This window comes from Marmota marmota, unplaced genomic scaffold (assembly GCF_001458135.2).
Source record: "Marmota marmota marmota unplaced genomic scaffold, marMar, whole genome shotgun sequence".
Lineage (NCBI taxonomy): Eukaryota > Metazoa > Chordata > Mammalia > Rodentia > Sciuridae > Marmota > Marmota marmota.
Genome location: NW_025999982.1, coordinates 3270816 through 3293008, shown reverse-complemented (window position 1 = coordinate 3293008; position 22193 = coordinate 3270816). Strand labels below are relative to the sequence as shown.

Below are 22193 nucleotides of genomic sequence, written 5' to 3'. Positions count from 1 at the left end.
TCACAAGTACAGCCCCTACTTGTTTATGGGAAGGTTCTGTCCAGTTGGGTCCTTACCTGTTGTCTAAAAACCTCTCCTGTGGGCACCAGAAATAGCTGTTCTTTGAGGGGCTGCTTCTTCTCACTTTTAGGTACTTCAGCTGATGGTCTGTCCTGAGCAGCAGCTGGAGAAAAAAGTAAAGGTTCTAAGTGAAAAACTACTGCCAATGACCACAGTTCCTGATTGTCATCTATTCACTTATGGGGGGAAATAAGGCAGAGAGGTCAAAAGGCTGATGAGCCCAACTCACCACCAATGTGGAACACGCCATCATCACTCCTCTTCAGCACAACATGCTCCATGGCCACAGTGATGGGGACAGGGCCTGGGGAAGTTGGATAGATGGGGGGGATATCATCCTGCAGGAAAGAGAGGACCACATGATGCCCCCAGATAGCTCAGAGCAAGTGAGGTAACACAACTCATGCTTCTACCATTCAGTCTAAAGCAACTTCATGCCACTGGTTCTCCATATATTCTTGCAAGGTATGAGAGAAATAACTGAGTCCCATTCTGGAGATCACAAAACTGAGGATCAGATAACCTGAAAGCTTATGCCTGGTTCTGTTTTATGCCGAAGACAGGGTTAGAGTTAGAGACAGTGTTTCTCTCCCTACCTGAACCCAGGCCCGTGTGTGTGTGTGTGTGTGTGTGTGTGTGTGTGTGTGTTGGAATCCAAGACCTCACACATAATCAGACAAGCATTCTACCACTGAGCTACATCCCCAGCCCAACCCAGGCCCTTTTACTTCAATATATATACTACTAAAACACTGACAGAAAACGTTAATATGCATTTCCTCACCTGAACCTCACTACATTTTACAGGGTCAAGGGAAAATGATAACAACTGTCATTACCAGAATTTCTTGCCTGACAAAGTTTAAGGCAAACACCCAAGTCCTCTCACCTTTAGTGTGATACTGGAGTTCAGGAGCTCAATCTGCATGGGGAACACCACTGGGACTTCCTCATCCTCCAAAAAGGGCCCCAGGCCATTGAGCACCGAAGTGAGCAGCTCAAGATCACAGCCTCGAAGTAAGAAGTGCAGGAAGCCATTTTGTGCAGCCAGTGGGGAATGAACAGCTGCACGAGGCCCCACCTCAAAGCGAAGGCCTAAGGCTGGCCTGATGTTGTCAGTCTTCAAACTTGAGGATTCCTGAAAGCTTGTACCTTTTGCAAAGAAACACAAGGAAAACATATTAATTAACTTGGGAACTGTTATGAGCACTTTACATCCTTCACCATTCATAGCAACCCTATGCCAAAAGTGTTAGCATCATTCCCTCTTATAGATGAATGAACTAAGCCACAGAGAATAGCTTTCCCAAAGCTGCACAACTAGTAAGCAGCAAGGATAAGACTGAAGTCAGGTGGTCTGATTTCAAATACAGTTGATACTACGGTCAGATTTTTCAGGGTCAAGCTTCCCGCATTTCATCACTGTGCTGCTGTGGTAGAAAGTAAACAAGAGTTGTGACCAGCCATTATCATGTTTCCCCTCTGTAACATGCTTTATGTGAAATTTAAATCAAGAAAAATAATATTCACTGTGAGCTAGACTGCAGGCAGAGGTGGGAGGGTCAACAAGAGCGCTTCAGGCTGAGCTACTTTGCTAAATGCCCCTCAGGGTGGAAGAAAGGCAAAGGACCAACAAAAAACTGGCCTCCTCTGAATCTGACATACTAGGCCAGGGCTAAGGGAAAGCTCTTGAAACAACACTCTCAACTCTACTAAATTTGAAGTCTTGTTCTCGTTTCCCACTGACAAAGTCAAGCAGAGTCTATGTTCATCTCTCCAAAACTCCATAAAAAACGATCTCAGATTTAGCCAAGGATGTGGAACAATTTACATATTTATGAAACTGCAAATTGAGATAACCATTCTGAAAAATAATGTAGCATGATCTAGTGAAGCTGAAGTTGCACCTACCCAAATGATCTAGAAATTATATTCTTAGGAATATAACCCTGGAGAAACTCTTAAACCCATACGCCAGGACACATATAAGGATGTTCATAGCAACCCTATTCCAAATACCAAAAGAATGAAAAATAACCCAAATGGATGTAATTAGTGAGTGGGTACAAGGGATATTTGGGGTGTGATTGAAATACACTAAAATTAGGTTGTGATAATGGTTATACAACTCCATAAATTTACTAAAATATATTGAAGTGTACAATTAAAAAGAGAATTTTTTACTATGCAAATTGTACCCAATAAAGCTGTTTTTAAAAAGCAAAAGGGTTCAGTGTGATGGCACATGCCTGTAATCCTAGCTACTCGGGAGGCTGAGGCAGAAAGATTTCAAGATCAAGGCCAGAGAGCTGGTCAAAGTGAAAAATAAAAAAGGGCTAGGGTTTAGTTCAGTGGTAGACCGTTCCTGGGTTCAATTCCCAGTACTGCAAAAAAAAAGAAGAAGAAAAAGAGAAAAGAAAGAAAGAGAGAGAGAGAAGGATAGTATATCTATATACTAGGATATTATATAGTAGTGAAAATGAATGAACTATTGCTAATAACATAGACTTTCAAGAATATCATTTTTTTAATATTTATTTTTTAGTTGGACACAATATCTTTATTTATTTGTTTTTATGTGGCACTGAGGATCGAACCCAGGGCCTCGCATGTGCTAGGCGACCACTCTACCACTGAGCCACAACACCAGCCCTCATAGTTTATTAAAGAAGCAAGAAGCAAGCAACAAAATCACACATTGTGATTCCACTTGGAAAAAACTCAAAAACCTGCAAAGCTAAATAATATACTGATACAAACTCATGTGGAAAATTATAAAGGTAAACCAAGAAAATTATAAACACAAATTTTAGGATAGTGTTTACCTATGACAACATAGGGACACAGGGACAGTGGAGAGAAAGATTCAGGAAAGGGGCTCCAGGACTTCAAAGGTAATGTACTGTGTATTTATTAAACTAGGTATGCGTGCAGAGGTTCATCATTATTGTGTTTATGTTTATACCTAAAGAGACTTCATTGGGGTTTTTTCCTCCCTCTAATGGGTGCTGAAGAAAAGGACTAAGAGCTTGGCATTAGGGCAGCTGCCCTTAGAACACAGGAACAGGTGCCAGTTAACCTCTGGTTGCCCTAGACAAAACTTACCAGCTCTGCTAGAATGGCAGCCGTCCTTACCTGGGCACTGTCCTTGTAGGAACTGCCAGAGTCCCACGGTGCCTAGCTGCTGTAGGGTCAGTTCCTCTGCTTGCAAGGCTACAGTCAGGTCCTCACCACGTACCTCAATCCCAACAGACACTTCATTCACCTTCAGAACCAAAACTGAGACCTGTCAAAGGAAACTCCCTGAGTTCTGAGTCCCACACTTCCAACCCAGAGCCTACCCTTTACATCTAAGAAAGTGGAGCAGCTAACCGAATGAAGGACGAGGTCCTCACCACTGGGTGATACTGAACTGTTGGCCCCTGGAGAACGCTGGCCAAAACTATCTACAACAGGGCTCCCTTGAACAGCATCATCCAAGACACCTGGAAGGGATCCTGATGGAACAGATTCTGGACCAGATTCTGTGTGAGACAGACAACAAGAGAGTTCAAAAGTCAAAAAATTCTAGTTGAATACAACCTTTAAAAACAATGACAACTGTAAAAACAAAACGGTTATGACATTTATGAGATAACTAGAAATTTGAAGACTAGATAGATATTTGATTAATTTAAGAAATAATTGCTTATTTTCAAAATCTCAACAATGGTTATTTGGTCACATGTATTAAAATCTGTAAATGGAAGTAATCTATCCGTTGATGGATGACTAGATAAATAAAACGTGGCACATCCATATAATAGAAGAGTATTTAGCCTTAAAAAGGAAGAAAATTCTAAATGGGCTAAGAAACTGAACAGACACTTCACAGAAGAAGAAATACAATCAATCATCAAATATATGAAAAAATGTTCAATATCTCTAGCAATTAGAGAAATGCAAATCAAAACTATACTAAGATTTCATCTCGCTCCTGTCAGAATGGCAATTATCAAAAATACAGGCAACAAATATTAGCGAGGATGTGGGGGGAAAGGCATACTCATATATTGCTAGCGGGACAGCAAATTGGTGCAACCATTCTAGAAAGCAGTATGGAGATTCCTCAGAAAACTTGGAATGGAACCACCATTTGACCCAGTCATCCCACTCATAGGTTTTTACTCAAAGGACTTAAAATTAGCATAATACAGTAATGCAGCCACCACAATGTTTGTAGCAGCTCAATTCACAATGGCTAAACTATGGAACCAAAATAGGTGTCCATCAATAGATGAATGAATAAAGAAAATGCGGTATACATACTCAATGGAATTTTCCTCAATTTTAAAGAAGAATAAAATTATGGCATTTGCCAGTAAATGGATGGCGTTGGAGAAAATCACGCTAAGCGAAATAAGCAATCCCCAAAAACCAAAGGCTGAATGTTTTCTCTAATATTTGGATGCTAATTCACAATAAGGCAGGCGGCATTAAAGAAGAATAGCATTACCTTAGATTAGGTAGAGGGAAGTTATGGGAGGGGAGGGGAGGGGAGGGAATGTGGGGATAGGAAAGACAGTAGAATGAAACAGACATTATTACTTTATGTATATATATGTGACTACGTGACCAATATGATTCTATAACATGTACACTCGGAAAAATAAGAAATTATATCCCATCTGTGAATGATATATCAAAGTGCATAAATGCATCCTACTGACATGTATAACTAATTAAAACAAAAAATTCTGACATTTACTATTGCCAACAAGAAGACTACAAAGAAGACCCTTAAGGGTATTACATTAAGTAGAATAAGTTAATCACAAAAAAGACAAACACTATATAACTAATACTAATATCAGGTATCTAAACTCCCCAGATTTATAGATAGAGAGTAGAATGGTGGGTGCCATAGGCAGGAATGAGGAATAAATGTTTAATGAGTACAGAGTTTCAGATGAGCAAGGTAAAAAGTAGTCTGGAGACAGATGATGGCGATGGTTGCCTGACAGTGAGAATGTACTCAGCACCACTGAACATTCATAAGGGGTTAAGACGGTCAACTTTATGTATATTTTGCCACAATTTTATGTGGCACTGTACCACAATATTTTCAATGCATAAATTGAAAATATTTATGGATAAAAATTATATGTTTGGGATCTGCTTCAAAATAATTTGGGATGAACCAGGAGCAGTGGTGCACACCTTTTTAATCCCAACTATTAGGGAGGCTGAGGCAGGATCCCAAGTTTAAGACCAATCTCTCAACAACTTAGTGAGATCCTGTCTCAAAAAACAAAAGGGCTGGGGACATAGCACAAGTGGCACAGTGCCTCTGGGTCTAATCCCTAGTGCTGGAAAAAAAATCTGATGGAGGGAAATAGGTAGTGGTATATACTAAACAAGAATGACCATGAGTTCTTAATGCTGAAGCAAGGTAATGGCCATATGAGGGTTCAATATTTTATTCGTCTACTTTTATACATGTTTAAATCTTTCCAAAGTTAAAATAATTAAAACAAAGTAAACATGTGTATGCACAACCTACCTTAGGAAACAGAGCATTATCTTATTAAAACCAAAATGAGGTATCACCTCACACCTGTCAGATGGCTATTATCAAAAAGATGAAAGAGCCAGACACAGTGGTACATACCTGTAATCCCAGCAACTCAGGAGACTGAGGCAGGAGGATTCCAAGTTCAAGGCCAACCTCAGAAATTTAGCAAGACCTCCTCTCAAAATAAAACTATAAAAGGGCTAGGGATATACCTCAGTGGTAAAGCACCACTGGGTTCAATCATGGGTACAAAGATAAGAAACAGGTGAAAGAGTAATTAGTGGGAATGTAAATTAATACAGACATTATGGAAAACAAGATGGCGGTTCCTCAAAAAAACTAGAAATAGAGTTACCATATGATCCAGAAATACCACTTCTGGGTATATATCCAAAGGACTTGAAATCGCACGTTGAAGGTATATCTAAACTCCATGTTTACTGTAGTCCCATTCACAAGAGATAGTTATGGAATCAACCTGTATGTGCCCATCAACTAATGAATGGATAAAGAAAATATGGTACATGTATACAATGGAATACTATTCTGCTTTACAAAGGAAGGAAATCCTGTCATTTGTGACAATCTGAAGAAACCTGAAGAACATCCGCCCAAATGAAATAAGCCAAGCACAGAAAGCCAAAACCCACATATTCTCACTTACATGTATAATCTGAAATAATTTAACACAAAGAATCAGAAAGCAGAAGGCTGGTTACCAGGGGCTGGCTAGTAGAGGGATGAAGAGATGTTAGTCAAAGGACACAATGTTTCAGTTAGACCAGAGATAATGAATATGTTAGTTAACTCGATGCAAAACTTGACACTGTGCACGTCATAGCATCACTTTGTACCCCATACATGTACAACTATAATTAGTCAATATCTGATAAAAATAAATAAATAAAGGAAGAAATAGTACATTCTCTTTAGATGCTCTCAAGGGTCTCAAGGGACTTTTTTTGTTTTTTGGTTTTTGGTTTTTAAAGAGAGAGAAACAATTTTTTTTTAATATTTATTTTTCAGTTTTCAGTGGACACAACATCTTTATTTTATTTTATGTGGTGCTGAGGATCGAACCCAGCGCCCCGCGCATGCTAGGCGAGCACGTTACCACTTGAGCCACATCCCCAGCCCTCAAGGGACATTTTAAGTCAATAAGCTAAGAGAACCAGTGTAACTTTTAGAGGAGATAGATTTAATTCCTAAAAGTTACTCATTTTCTAAAGACAAAAAGCTTCTTAAAAAAAAAAAAAAGCTTCTAAATACTTTCCAACAATAAACTATATAGGCACAGTGGCACATACTCATAATCCTAGTGACTTAGAGGCTGAGGCAGGAGGACTGCAAGTTTAAGGCTAGCCTAGGCAATTTAACAAGATATTGTCTCAAAATAAAAAAATAAAAAGATAAGGGGATATAGTTCAGTGGTAAAACACTCTTTGGTTCAATCCCCAGTAGTGAAGGAAAAAAAACTCACACCATTGATAACAAATACAGAACTGATCCCCGAAATAACTACATAGTTCTAAGACTAGTGATTTATCCTTTGATTTGAATCCCTTTCTGTGATAAAGGTCAAGTATTAAGTAATAACCTAGAAGATGTTGAGATAAAGCCAGAGCCACAAATCTACTAAATTTTTTCTCTCCTTTTTGTTTTGATTAAGAAAGTGTATATATTATGAAATCTCTGTTCCTCTTGAATCCCGCTGGCTTTAATACTGGCAGCAGAGAGAACCCCTTTGTATTTAGGCAACTTTGCTCCCACATACCAGACTCCAAGAGCATCACAAAGCTATCGCTGCCATCACTGTCCACTGAAATCCGGTCTTCGGGGCCACTGTTATCCAATGAGACACCATCAAATGACTGCTGAGATACTGTCCTCTTCATGGAGAAAAAGCGGAGTCGGGCAGCACCTCCACCCACTGGGGCTGCTGGGCCCTCATCTATCTTAGCCATGGGCTCCCTGTTAAGAAAAATAAAAACAAAACACATGTATGAAGATGTGAGAAAAAAAAAAGAGAGAGAGAGAAAGAGAGAATAGCGTTACATTAGATTAGGCAGAGAGAATTGATGGAAGGGGAGGGGAGGGGATGGGGGGATAGGAAGGATAGTAGAATGAAACAGACATTATTATTACTGTGTGTATATACGTGACTGCATGACCAATATGATTCTGCAACCTGTATACTCAGAAAAATTAGAAATTACATCCCATCTGATTCAAATGTATGATATGTCAAGGTCATTGTACTGTCATGTGTAACTAATTAAAACAAATTTAAAAAATACAAAAAAATTTAAAAAAGAAAAACAAAACCCACAAATGTGGCTTTGAAGATATGTTTGTTCCCACCCCAGCAATATGCTTCCCCTTCAGCTCAAATAGGTAATGTGAAGAGAAAACTTTATAGCTGCTATAAAAAGATGAAGTTATTTTGCACCCACTGGCCCTTCTGAATTACCTTATTCCAGTACGTTTAGGTGTGTGAGCAGCTAATCAACATTAAATGTCAAAGTTATTCAGGGTCATCCCATACATAAGAGACAATATCTACCTACCAAACTGGTGCCACCTGGAGCCACCAGCATCCATTCTACATGTCCTCATTGAACAGCTTCTGTAAGCAAGGTACCACAGTACTAGGCACAAGGAAGAAGTGTAGGGTGGACAAATTGATGAATAAGACGTTCTCAAAAGAATTTATGATCTATTAGGAGAGAGACTTATGCATATAAATTTTATAGGGATTGTCATACATGACATAAAGAGAGGGACAGAAACACAAGCCTAAGGCTAGACAATATTAAAAGAGGAAAAGAAATGAGAAGGAAATCAAGAATGGCTTTGTGGGAGGAGATGGCATTTGAGGCGGTCCCTGAAGGACTGTGAAACAGAACAGGGCACTCCTCTCCTGCACAGCACAAAGGCACAGAGCCTGAGGCAAAATAAGACTGGGAAGTGTGCAGCCCAGCTGCTGGGAGGTTTTGTTGGGGAGAGCAATGGAAGATAAAGCTAGAAAGGCATGACAGTTGAAAAGAAACAGCTAAAGACCCTTTAATCCCACCCTCCCAGTTTACAGATGAACAGTCGGACCCATGGTCACAATTAAAGGTATTATTATTATTATTATTATTATTATTAGGTACCAGGGATTGAACCTAGGGGTATTCAATCACATCCCCAGCCCTTTTTACTTTTATTTTTTTACTTTGAGTCAGGGTCTCTCTAAGTTGCTGAGGCTGGCTTGGAACTTGTGATCCTCCTACCTCAGCCTCCTGAGTCACTGGAATTATAGGCATGTGCTACCATGCCCAGTTGAAAGTATTATTATGAAAAACCCCAAGCCCCTAACTTCCCTGTAAGTGCTCTTCACTTTACCACAAAAAAATTGCAGCTTAAACTAAAGATTATATACGTCTCACAGCCATTTTAGTACATTGAGATTCACAGAGACAGCACCCAGCCCAGTGAGAGCTGGACGGGCACTGGGTGATTCTGTCTCAAACTAAACTAAACACAGGCAAAGAAGATCCAAAGAGGCTGTGAGGCAAAATGTCATCATATGCATTCTTCATGAAAACATGCCAGAAGGATCACAAGAGGCAGCATCTGGACGGCCAGGCACAATGGTGCACACCTGTAATCCCAGCAATTTAGGAGGCAGGAGGATCACAAGTTCAAAGCCAGCTTCAGCAACTTAGCAAGGTCCAAACCAACACAGAGAGACCCTGTCTCAAAATAAAAAAATAAAAAGGGCTGGGGACATGGCTCAATGGTCAAGCACCTCTGGGTTCAATCCCCAGGACCAAAAAAGTAGCAGCAGTGGCAGCACCTGGGCTACTTCAGTTGACTTTCAGTTGAGTTTTCTAAGAAGTGTTCAGAGAGGTAAAAGACCATGTCTGCTAAGGAGAAAGGAAAATTTGAAGACACGGCAAAGGTGGAAAAGGCCCATTGTGAAAGAGAAATGAAAGCCTACATCCCTTCTAAAGGGAGGTCTCCATCAGTCTTCTTGTTCAGCTCTATCACCTCAAAATCAAAGGAGACCATCCTGGCCTAACCATTGCCGATGTTGCAAAGAAACTGGGAGAGATGCGGAATCACACTGCTGCCGACAACAGGCAGTCTTATGAAAAGAAAGCAGCTGAGCTGAAGGAAAAACACACAAAGGACACTGCTGCCTACCAAGCTAAAGGAAAGTCTGATGCAGCAAAAAGGCAGCTGTCAAGGCTAAAAACGCTCAAGAGGATCAGGAAGGTGTAGAAGATGATGATGATAAACAAGTTGGTTCTAGGAATTACTTTTTTTTTTTCTTTCCTTGTCTATAAAGCGTTTAACACCAACCATACAAAACTCATTCCTTTTAAAGAAAAAAAATTGCAATGTAAGTATATAGTTAACATACTACCAAATGTGTCTTTCGGTGGCACTGTCTTGGTAATACTTTCAACAGCTGCTAACCTTGCCTGGTACAGTATGGGGGATGTACACTAGCATGGAATTGAAAGCAGGTTTTTGTTGTTACACACCACAAATTAGTTCGATATGGAGACAATATAGTTTTTCATCTTTAGTTGTCCCTGATGTAGCTTATATGAAATAATTGTTATATTAACTGAATACCACTCTATAACTGAAAAAAAATGCAGCTGTTTTGTTGACATTCTGAATGCTTCTAAGTAAGAAGAAGAGACAGAAATGTGTTAAACAGACAGGGTTAAGGACCCCCACACCAGGAGTTTAAAAAATGGAGTAGACAGCTTGTAATTGTAACTGGTGACTCCATTGGGGCCTGAAGGTATGTGCCTGAATCCTGAGCCAGTCCCTGAGGCAAAGCAGCACCCTGATAATATGTAACTGGACTCAAAGACACACTTCTTTAAAATCTCTAGCATATGGTTTCCAAGGCCACATAAAAAAATAACTCCCCTCTAACCTTGTTATATTAAACCCCTAGACAACAGACATCCCTCAAACCCTCCTTCGGGCTTCTCCCCTACAAGAGCTCTGCTTTCTTTCTTTTTTTTTTTTTTTTTTTGGGGGGGGAGGTTATCTGGGATTGAATTCAGGGGCACCTGACCACTGAGCCACATCCCAGCCCTATTCTGTATTTTATTTAGAGACAGGTCTCACTGGGTTGCTTAGCACCTCATCTTTGCTGAGGCTGGCATTAAACTCACAACCTTCCTGCCTCAGCCTCCCAAGCCACTGGGATCACAGGAGTACACCACTGCACCCGGCCCCAGCCCTTTTTTTATTTTTAGTTTTTTTTTTTTAATTTTTAGTTGTAGATGGACACCATACCTTTACTTTATAAAAAGTTTTTTATGTGGTGCTGAGGATGAACCCCAGTGCCTCACACATGCTAGGCAAGCGCTCTACCACTGAGCTACTACCACGCCCCCCACTAGCCCTTTTGTGTTTTTTATTTAGAGACAGGCTCTTACTGAGTTGCTTAGGACCTCACTAAGTTGCTGAGGCTGGCTTCCAATGTGCAATCCTCCTACCTCAGCCTCCCAAGCCACTGGGATTACAGGCATTTTTTTGTCACCATACCTCACTCTGCTTTCTTTCTATTACTTTAATAAATGCTGTTACTTTGCTCTCACCCTTTGTCAGTGGATCTCATTCATTGAATTCAAGAGACAAAGAACACAGATCATCCCATCTCCTAAATACAAATTTTATTTTAAAAAATTATATATTAAAGTGTTTTGAAAACTGTAAAGTGACACATGGATTTATCATAATAATTGACTATGCTACACTAAGAAGTTCAAATGGGACCTGGGGGTGTAGCTTGGTTGGACAACGCCTTCCTAGCATTCATCAGGCCCTGGGGTTCCTTCCATCCTCAGCACCACAAAAAAATAAAAAATTCAAAGAAAATTCAGGAAGGCATAAGGAAAATGCTTAGAGGTTTTAGAGTAAGGAAATGACAAAATCACAAAAATCACACCTGTGTTTTAGGAAGTTTAACGTGGCTTTTTCAATGTAGAAACCAACACTTTACTAAAACAGTCCAATGTGGAAACAGACAGGAAAAGCTGATAAGAGATTCTCTAGAGAAGTGTGTCCTGGTGGCAGCATCAGCATCAACAGGGAACCTCTCAGAAACGCAGAATCTCAGCCCAATCTTATACCTACTGAATGAGAAGCTCTGGGGACAGGTCTCTGCAACCTGTTCAATGAGGACTTGAGGTGATTCTGATGAACACTCAGTTTTAAAAACCACTCATTTAGGAATTACGGTCAGAACAAGACAGATTAGTTTTAAGAGGCAAAGCACTAAAATGTTCAGCTGGATGAGCAGGAGAATGCTACTATCCAAAGAAGAAAGAACTGATCTGGGGAGGGATACGAAATCAGTTTCAAACATGTGAGCAGCTACCTCTGAGAGATCCAACTGTCTAGTAGACAATTTTAAATGAAGAGCAGGAGAAAGGAAGGAATTCAGGACAGAAAACAAAGCTTACAGCAGACGTAAGGAGATGAATAAAATAACCAAGAGAAAATATTCAAAAGCATAGACTGATACAAACCTTCTAAAGTCTGGCAAATGCATCAAGAACCTTAAAAATATTTGCAGCATTTGACCCAGTATCACTTACAGACTTTTACTCTAAAGAGAGATTTAGATACATACAAATATGCAGAGTAAGGTTCACAAAAATAAGAACACTAAACACAGCATTAGTTCTACCTGAGAAAGACTGGAAACAGACTAACAGACCCCATAGATAATGAAATGGATGAATAAATTATAATATATACATTTGATAGAACATAATAATGCAATTAAAAATCATGTATTCAAATACATAATAAATGAGAAAATATTCACAATAAAACATTAAGTGAATAAAGCAGGATGCAATGTTGTAGAAATAATATAATCCTATTGTAAAAACAGTATTTGTGTCCATATACAAGCATTCACATGGGCACACAGATTTAGATGGGTGTACAAATCAGGAAGCAAATAGACCTAAATGTAAATAGCAACTTTTTTGTGTGTGTGTGCTGGGGATTGAACCCAAGGGTACTTTACTACTGAGTTATATCCCCAGTCCTTTGTATTTTTTATTTTAAGACAGGGTCTTGGTAAATAGCTGACCATCTTGCTAACTAGTGGAGGCTGGCTTCAAACTTGGAATCCTCCCACCTCGGCCTCCTGAGTATCTAGGATTGCAAGTGTGCATCACTGCACCTGGCAAGAGCAGCTATCTCTATTTTCTCCTTTCTTCTTATCACCTACATCTTCAATACAATGAGCACAGATCACTCTTATAATTAAAAAACTAAAAATTAGGACAAAAGTGATCATAACAGCCATGATGGCGCATGCCTGTAATCCCAGCATTTTGGTAGGTGGAGGCAGGAGGATCACAAGCTCCAAGCCAGCCTCAGTAATTTAGCAAGGCCCTGAGCAACCTGGAGAGACTAAAAAGGGCTAGAGGGCTGGGGTTGTGGCTCAGTGGCAGAGTGCTTGCCTAGCATGCGTGAGGCACTGGGTTTGATGCTTAGTACCGCATACAAATAAAACAAAGGCCCATTGACAACTAAAAAAATTTTAAAAATAAAAATGAAAAAAAAAGAGCTGGGGATGTGGCTCAGTGGTTAAGTATCCCTGGGTTCAATTCCCAATACCAAAAAAAAAAAGTGTTCATAATATGGACAACCTTGAAAGTATTTACATTTGTAGGACAAAAAGAAAAGAGCAGACAAAAAAAAAAAAAGAATCCTTCAGAGAAATGAGAGTAACTGCAGTAATTTTCAATGTAGAAATCAACAATTTACTAAAACAGTCCACATGTGGAAACAAGAAAACCCGATTCCCTAGAGAAGTGGGTCCTGGTGGAAGCATCAGCATCAACAGGGAACTTCTCAGGGTTAAAAATGTTCAGGAAGAGTTGCCCGGCAATGTTAACTGCCGCAGAGAAGTCCAGGAAAGGGCAGACTGAGGAAAGGCCATGGGTTTGGACAGATAGGAAGGCACTGTCGGTTTCACCAGAGCTTTTATCACACATCTTCCTGTGATCATTTTCATTTTTCCCATCTCCTTTATACGTCTCCATTTAGAAAAGGCAGCACCTTCAGTCTTCGCCCCACCACTCACAAGTTGTATAAATCTTGAGCAAGTTTTTTTTAACCTTGCTGAGCCTCAGTTTCCTCATCTGTAAAATGGCGAGTGATATTAGTATCTTTCTTATAGGACTGTTACAAGAATTCAGTGGATTAATATTGTATGTAGGACAATGTCTGACACACAAAATACTTCAATCTAATATTATTACAACACTCACCCCTTTAAGTTTTCCTCTCTTCTTCCTCCTTGGCAATCTGTCCTAGCAGGAAGATACTCATAGGCAATCCTAAGAGACCCACGTAAGATAATTCACTACATTCACTTCGAAAAACAGTTCTAATGCCACTGATCGTCATACCATGCTCTCTAAATCACAAAGTGTCCCAACAAAGATTTCCTTTACTTCATTGTCTTTCCTAAATCCACAAGGAACCCATGGGAAAATTCATAATGCTCTCCTCTTCTAATGTCACATTTCTGTGTTTTCTCCCTATTGTATCTCTAGTACTTAACCCAGAGCCTACAACACAATAAGAGCTCAAAAAGTATTTGCTAGCTGGGCACAGTGGTGCACACCTGTAATCCCAGCAGGTGGCTGAGGGAGGAGAATTGAGAGTTCAAAGCCAGCCTCAGCAAAAGCAAGGCGCTAAGCAACTCAGTGAGACCCTGTCTCTAAATAAAATACAAAATAGGGCTGGGGATGTGACTCAGTGGTCAAGTGCCCCCAAGTTCAATCCCCAGTACCAAAAAAAAAAAAAATGTATTTGCTGCTTTCTTCTTACTCTGGCAGATGTTGGTAAGGTGTATCAGAAAGAACAAGTCCAAAGCCCCAGTTTTTCTACTAACAAGATAGAGAGAATCCATGAGCACATCCTCTATTGAGCTTTAGTTTCCTCAACTATAAATAGGGGATAAAAAGGTCTGTAGCTGGGCTGGAATTGTGGCTCAGCGATAGAGCGTACACCTCATATGTGCAAGGTGCTGGGTTCAATCTTCAGCACCACATAAAAATAAATAAATAAAATAAAGGTATTGTGTCCAACTACAACTAAAAAAAAAAGTCTGTAGCTATCCTACTAAGCTGATACAGGGGATCAAGTCAAACAAAAAAATCACATGAAAGACCACTGAGAAGAATATTATACAGATACCAGCTATTGTTATCATAACATATCTGTTATTAATAATTATGAATTAATGAAAGAGAAGATAATCTGATTTTAAGCAGCAATAAACAATGACTTGAAAACTGCCCATTAAATGGGCCCATGTATGCATTCTCCTGGACTATGTGGTGCTTCAAAACATAAAAGTGCACATAACAGGAAGCCTTGGGCCGAAGGGTCAGAACTAGAGGAAGAGATGGAGTGAATGAAGGAGGCAGAGAACCACTCACTTGGTTGGGGGCAGGGACAGCATCTTGTGCATGGTGGAGGTCATTCGATCTCTGCCCAGACTGAAGGCATCCTTAGTCAGGGACACAGCTTCCTTAGTGAGGTCCATGGTGGCATGTAGAGCCTCCTTGGTGGCATCCTTGGTCATGTGAATAGCACTGGACAATTCTCCTTCAAGGTTCTTCAAGGGAACAGGCTCACCCTGTCCGTTCACAGCAGTATCCCTGCCAGCTGTGGACTTCAATGCAGCTGGTGAGCTGGAGGCTTGGGCTCTGCTCAGTCTCTTGGCCTGGAGGGACTCAACTGCCTCGTGGCCTTTCCCTGACAGCTGCTGTGGAAGTGGATCTGAGTCCTGCAATTCTCCATTTCTCTGAGGCCTCTCATGAGATGCATCAAGATTGTCAATACTACTATTCTCCAGGACCTTCTCGGGGCTTGCTGGGCCCTGGTCTGAGGAGGCATCAGACTTCAGTTCCCGATCCTCTGAACGAGACAGCTCTGAATCTATAAGGCTGGTGGTGTCTGAACCTGCAGAATCAGCATTGACAGCCCCAGGGGCAGGATGCATGAGTAGAGCCACCTCAGCGCTGGGAAAGAGCACACCAATGCAAGCTGTCTGGTCCTGCAGGGGAGACCCTGTCATGGCCTCTGTATCCTTAGTCAGCTGCTCCTGAAGCTCCTGCAGCACCTCCTTCAGACGGAGCAGGGCCAAGTACTGGTAATGGTCCAGCCTCACGCGGACATGGGCTGGGGAGTGTACAAGCACATGGACATCTGCTGCATCCTCCAGCTCTATCACAGGCCCTTTGTTGCCCACACCATCACTGCCTTCTCTCAGAATTTCCATGACTTCTGTAAGGCCTGACAAACTTTTCAAATCATGCTCAGTCTTTGACCTCTGATGGGACACAGAATCAGGGATGAGGGCTTCAGAGTGAACAGGACTGCCAAAGCTGGCTGATGGTTTCAACCTCCCCTCCGAGGCCAAAAGGAGCCTTCGAGCCTGGGCCTGCTGCCAGCGGAGAGGTAGACAGGCCCAAACAGACAAGGGGAAGGGGGCCACAAAATTCAACGTATGGCCTTTGAAGTTCTCTGTTCCCTCAAAGTCCAAGGAGATCTGGGTGAAGTGGATGGACCAGAGATCCTGGGAAGCCTTAGGCCTCTGGGGAGGGAGGGTACTAGGCTGAGGAAGGCGGGAATCCATCTGGAAGGCATGATGCAAAAACAGCATGTGCAGAAGGCTAAAGCCACCCGGAACCTTGGGAAAGCGATCATAATTAGAATGGAAGAACTCGGCAGCAGCAAAACCCCGGAAGAGAGTCTGGAGATCTGGACAGCTACATTGTGGGGCATATCGTGTATTGGTGGCAATCATCCCTGATGAAGAGAAGACAAGGGCCTGGGGACGATGCAATTTTGCCTGCTCTCTCTTCTCCAGAGGGAAGCTCACCTTCAGAGAAAAAACACAATTCAGAATGACTCTCTGAGTATCTCAACAACCCACCACTAATACACATGCCAAGGATCATTTGGGCCAGGAAACTGTTTTTCTTACTTCCATGAAGAGAAGAACTATGGATAACAGCCAAGAGAAAAATGCAATTGTGGTTACCACAGGGGACAAAATTCCTACTCTCTCCCTACCTTTAACCGGAAGGCATCCAGTCGGATGTCCAGATGTTCATCTTTCTGCCTTGAATCCTCCAGTTTGTAAATAGCTTTGAATTGCTCCAAGCTACGGTATAAATCTAGGCAAAAGAGGTTTCCCCAGAGCAAGCTGACAGGATCCACAGTAAATGCCAAATCATTTAACTGAATGTAGAGGTTGGGACAGGGAACTGGAAAGCAGAGAGGAAAAGAATCATCATGTATGAAGTGGCAGCTAGACTCTTACTTACTAGCTAATGTTTGCTTTATAATCAAGACAGCAAAGATACACATTATGCAGGGCAGATTTTAACAAAGGTATACAAAATTAACTCAAATACCTAAACTCTTAATAACAAATGAGGATACACATAGTGGCCCTGAGTCTGAAAAAGGTGAAGAGCATGAGCTAGACAAAAGAAATGGCTGGTCCCGATGCTCACCTGGAAGCTCCTGATTATCTGGGAAATAATACTCTGTAAACTCAACATGAATGGCAGAGACCTGAGTGGGTAAGCTGTGGAGTTTGCGACTGCAGGAAAGGAGTGTAGATGGCTTCTTACTTGGCTGTCCAGCTGTAGAAACCTAAGCAATCACAACTTACTGTTAGCATCTGTAGCAGTCCCCAGAATAGAAGTTAATTCCTCAACTATCCTGCCTAAGCCTGGCACAAACATATTCCAGGCACTCTCTCCGCCTTCCACTAGCCCTAAGGTAGTTTTTTCAGCAGGTGGTTGAGTAGAGCACTCCAAGGAAAGCTGGGACAAGTCCTTTTCTCAGTAGCTATGCTCAAAAAGACCCCACTGTCAGTCTACCCAGAATAAGGCAAATGGTCCCTGGATTCTACAACTTTGGTCACACTGTTCCAGTTGCCTTCCAAATGAACTTTCCAGCCCTTTCCAAACATGTTTCCCCACTTCCTCACCTGATGGATGTCCAGGTCATCCACTCGTACAACCATGCAGCTAGAGCGTAAGCGATTCCAGGCCGGAGGCCGAAAAGCAGCCTGACGTCCCCCAGAGGGACACTTCTCAAGAAGGTTCTTTCGAGGACTAGAGAGAGAATCTAAATAAAAATAAGAAAATGATATATTGTCAACTCTCATTATTAATGGAACTAGAAAAGCAAGCCGGGCATGGTGGTGCATGACTGGTCCCAGGGACTCTGAAGGCTGAGGTCCTGAGCAAAATTAAAAAAAAAAAAAAAAAAAAAGGGACAGAAAGAAAAAGAAACAGTACTAGGGCTGGGGATGTAGCTCAGACGCAGAGGCAGAGTACTTTCTTACCATGTGCAAAGCCCTGGGTTCAAGTCTCAGCACCACACACACAAAAAAAAAAAAGATAAGAAAAAGGAAGGGCTGGGGTTGTGGCTCGGTGGTAGAGTGTTCATCTAGCACATGGAAGGCCCTGGGTTCAATCCTCAGCACCACATAAAAATAAATAAAATAAAGGTATTGTGTGGGCTGGGATTGTGGCTCAGTGGTAGAGCACTTGCCTAGCATGCATGAGGCACTGGGTTCAATCCTCAGCATCACATGAAAACAAAATAATATGTCCACCTAAAACTAAATATACATAAATAAATAAATATTTTAAAATAAATAAATAAATAAAGGTATTGTGTCCAACTACTTCTAAAAAATAAATATTTTTTTAAAAGAAAAAGGAAGAGTGCTACCCCACTTCAAGTCAAATTGACCCCACTGACCCAACCAGTTTTCCATCATTTCACCTCTAATAACAAGGGATAGGTGAATTTGTTAGTCAGCAGTGCCAGCACCCTGCTATCAGCTCCATTAGGAAAAAGGCAGTAGGTATTGCCTTCAATAGTTTCTACAGCAGCAATGTCCTAAGAACTTTCTATGACAATGGACATGTTCTATGGTTTATAGAGTATATCAAGCACTTGAAATGTAGTTAGTGTGAATGAAGAAAATTTTATTTTAATTAAAATTAAAACAAGTTCTTTTCTTAAAATATTTATTTTTTAGTTGTAGGTGGACACAATAGCTTTATTTCATTTTTATATGGTGCTGAGATCGAACCCAGTGCATCATACATGCTAGGTGAGCGCTCTACCACTGAGCCACAACCCCAGCCCCTAAAACAAGTTCTTCATTTAATTAATTTTATGTGGCTGCATGTGGCTAGTGACTACTGCATTACAGAACAACTCCAGAGAATATGAAAGTCCTTTTTAAATATATTTTTTTCAGTTGTAGTTGGATACAATACCTTTATTTATTTATTTTCATAAATAAATATGGTGCTGAGAATCGAACCCAGGACCTCGCACGTGCTAGATGAGTGCTCTAACACTGAGCATCTCCCCAGCTAAAAAAGGACTACCCTATTTAAAGTCCTTTTTTTAACTACTGAGTTTTCCCTTCCACTTTCTCCCCAAATCCAAGGAAAGAGTCAAAGTTACAAAAACTCTCCCTACTCTCATCCATGTTATCTAAAAGCATCTCATCCAGAACTTCCTTAAATTCCCCCAAATGTATTAATTTAGTTTACTAAGTAAGTGGTAAGGCTACAGTTATCCACATGGTAGGATTATAGGACCCTGGCACTTAAAAGAGGACAATGCTATACACCCCTTATTATCAAGCAATACAATTAAACTCTCAATAATGTACTCTTTCTTCTTTTGTTTGGGGTTGGATACCAGAGATTGAATTCAGGAGCACTCGACCACTGAGCCATATCCCCATATTTATAGACAGGATCTCACTGAATTGCTTAGTACCTCATTTTTGTTGAAGCTGGCTTTGAATTCATGATCCTCTTTCCTCAGTGTCCTGAGCTGCTAGGATTATAGGCATGCACCACCATGCCTGGCTCAATAATGTACTTTTATTTTTTTTGGCACTGGAGATTAAATCCAGGGTGCTTAACCACTGAGCCACATCCCCAGCTCTTTTTTTATATTCTACTTAGAGACAGGGTCTCACTGAGTTGCTAAGTACCTCACTAATCTACTGAGGCTGGCTTTAAACTCGAAATCCTCCTGCCTCAGCCTCTCAATTTCTGGGATTACAGGCATGTGCCACCATGCCTGGCTTCAATAATGTACTCTTAATTAAGATTTCTGAAAGAATTAAAAACAAACAAAAAACTGGGCTGGGGCTGTAGCTCAGTGGCAGAGTTCTTGCCTAGCATGTGTGAGGCACTGGGTTCCATCCTCAGCACCACTTAAAAAAAAAAAAACAAATAAAATAAAGGCATCCTGTCTATCTACAACTACAAAAAATTCAAAAGGAAATAATCACACAAAATGATAATCGTTTTAGTAACAAACTTCCAAAATGAGTGGGTTACAAATTATTTCCTGTGGTGCCCAAAGTGATCCTTTTTTTTTTAAATATAATATGTACTCTTTTTTTTTTTAAAGAGAGAGAGAGAATTTTTTTTTAATATTTATTTTCCAGTTTTCGGCAGACACAACATCTTTATTTGTATGTGGTGCTGAGGATCGAATCCAGGCCGCATGCATGCCAGGCGAGCGTGCTACCTCTTGAGCCACATCCCCAACCCCCCAAAGTGATCTTTATGCTGTCATTGTTCCTCTCTTCCCTCTCAAAATGGGCGTAGAGGATTGAAATTATTTCAAGATCAAGGAATAACCAAAGGAGGCAGTACTGCTTGGCAATCCCAGAAAGAAAAAAAATAGGTAGGTCTCCCATGAAAAGTGAGTCTAGGTCCCATTGTGAAGCAGATAGAGCCTTCAGAGAAAAGAAGGCAGCAAGAGTCTGCCACACTTAAGCATCAAAAACCAAGAACCAGCAGCACAGGGGGGAACACAGGCAGGGTTGAAGAAACAAGTAGCAAACTGATTTCGCCAAGGCTAATAAATGTCAATTACTTTTTTCATTATGAATAAATATATTCTGAATAAATATACGTGCATGTGATACCAATTGATCTAAATATGACAAGAACAGAGCATAACCTCCCTTCTTGGGAAGAGCACACTTCCATATGATATATATTCAAATTGACTAAAGAATCTCAAAATTTTGGGGCTTGGAGTATATAGTTCAGTAGTAAAACATATGCTTGGTATATGCAAGGCCCTGGGTTTGATTCTCAGCTCCACAAAAAAAAAAAGAAAGAAAGAAAAAGAAAAAAAAATCTGAAAACTCTAAGGTTTTCTATTATTGAATTTACTTTTGTAACCTCTGACACCAGTGGTTTTCAACCTCTGGCAAGCCATCAGCCTTGCCCAAGGGATTCTGGGGAGAAAAAAAAAGTTCACACTGCTGAACTCTACCCTTGAATATTCTAATTTAGTGGGGTGTGGGGCAAATCCCAACATCTGTATTTTGATACCTATGACAGGTGGCTCACTGTACCTTAAAGGCTGAAGAGCAATGCCTCATACTAACAAAGCCACGATTAGCCATGCCTGTGATTAAGGAAGCTGACCAAAGGGCTCCACAAGGTCTTTAAAAACAGCCTCATCCCAGGTTGTGTCCAGAGATAGACAGTGATGTGGACCACCCAGGCCTCATGAGTACCTGGATCCCGGGACTGGCTATCATCACAAATGTGCAGGTCCAGGCGGGAGATGAGCAGATGGTAGGAGGACTCTTTCACATCAAATTTCTCAAAGTACTGGCTGAGCCGGCTGCTGCTGCTGCTGCTGTTTCCCTGGCTGCCACCAAACGCCTGGGCCCAGGACTGCTGGGCACTGGGAGGAGGTGGAGTGATCTATATGTGACAGAAAAAAACAAAAAAAATCAAGAATCTAGACCCTGAAAGGCTCCTTTGTATGTTTTCTTTAATTAGCCCTGCCCAAATAAATCCATAGTTTAGGAAGATGCCCCTTCCCTCTTCATTGGCTAGCACTGTAAAATCGACACACCAATGGAGAGGACAAATGAAATATCAGGTGCAAGCCAGCCTATGAGCATCTATCAGTAAATGATAAATCCCCCAAATAAGCCAATAAAGTCTCAATTCCACCTACACTGATACAAACAGATCTGGCATGCCATCTCCCCAGCCCCACCAAGGGTGCCCATTTGGTCTCCAACCTGGACAGGTTCAGGGGCCAGGCTCTTTCTTTGCTGGGCCGACTTCTCCATGGCCTCACTCAGAGATTCGGCATACTTCATCATGGCCTTGAGCTGTGAGTCCGTTAGCACCCAGAGCAGGTCATCCAACAGGAACATCAGCTTGGAGGCTATCACATTACAATCTTTGGTCTGAGAGGGTCACAGAGAACACGGGTTTACCACTTTGTATCATTCTATCTCCTCAAAGTGACTGGCGTCTGATCAGTTTTAAAGAGGTGCCTTTCACTCTCCAGGATAAAAGAATAAAGCACTTTGAAAAGACTATTTCTTAAAAAACTACTTCAGTTTGCTGATTAACCATCAACTGTGAAGTGCCTTGTCAGTGTGCCCATATATAAACATTGTAGTTTTCTTTCTTTTTTT

At 41.1% G+C, this 22193-nt stretch overlaps 1 protein-coding gene across 1 annotated transcript in view; it reads right to left on the bottom strand.

Annotated features, from left to right (window-relative positions):
• The window catches only part of Bltp3a (bridge-like lipid transfer protein family member 3A), a 46988-nt gene that overhangs the window by 4822 nt on the left and 19973 nt on the right, over window positions 1–22193 (bottom strand). The window contains exons 7-19 of the mRNA XM_048805718.1: window positions 21789–21959; window positions 21151–21462; window positions 17676–17921; window positions 17194–17335; window positions 16748–16941; window positions 15106–16553; window positions 13927–13968; window positions 7389–7585; window positions 3433–3584; window positions 3196–3346; window positions 950–1212; window positions 290–398; window positions 57–163 (exon numbers count right to left, since the gene is read on the bottom strand). Coding sequence (XP_048661675.1) covers window positions 57–163; window positions 290–398; window positions 950–1212; window positions 3196–3346; window positions 3433–3584; window positions 7389–7585; window positions 13927–13968; window positions 15106–16553; window positions 16748–16941; window positions 17194–17335; window positions 17676–17921; window positions 21151–21462; window positions 21789–21959 — 3534 coding nt within the window. The remainder of the gene's footprint in view (window positions 1–56; window positions 164–289; window positions 399–949; window positions 1213–3195; window positions 3347–3432; window positions 3585–7388; window positions 7586–13926; window positions 13969–15105; window positions 16554–16747; window positions 16942–17193; window positions 17336–17675; window positions 17922–21150; window positions 21463–21788; window positions 21960–22193) is intronic.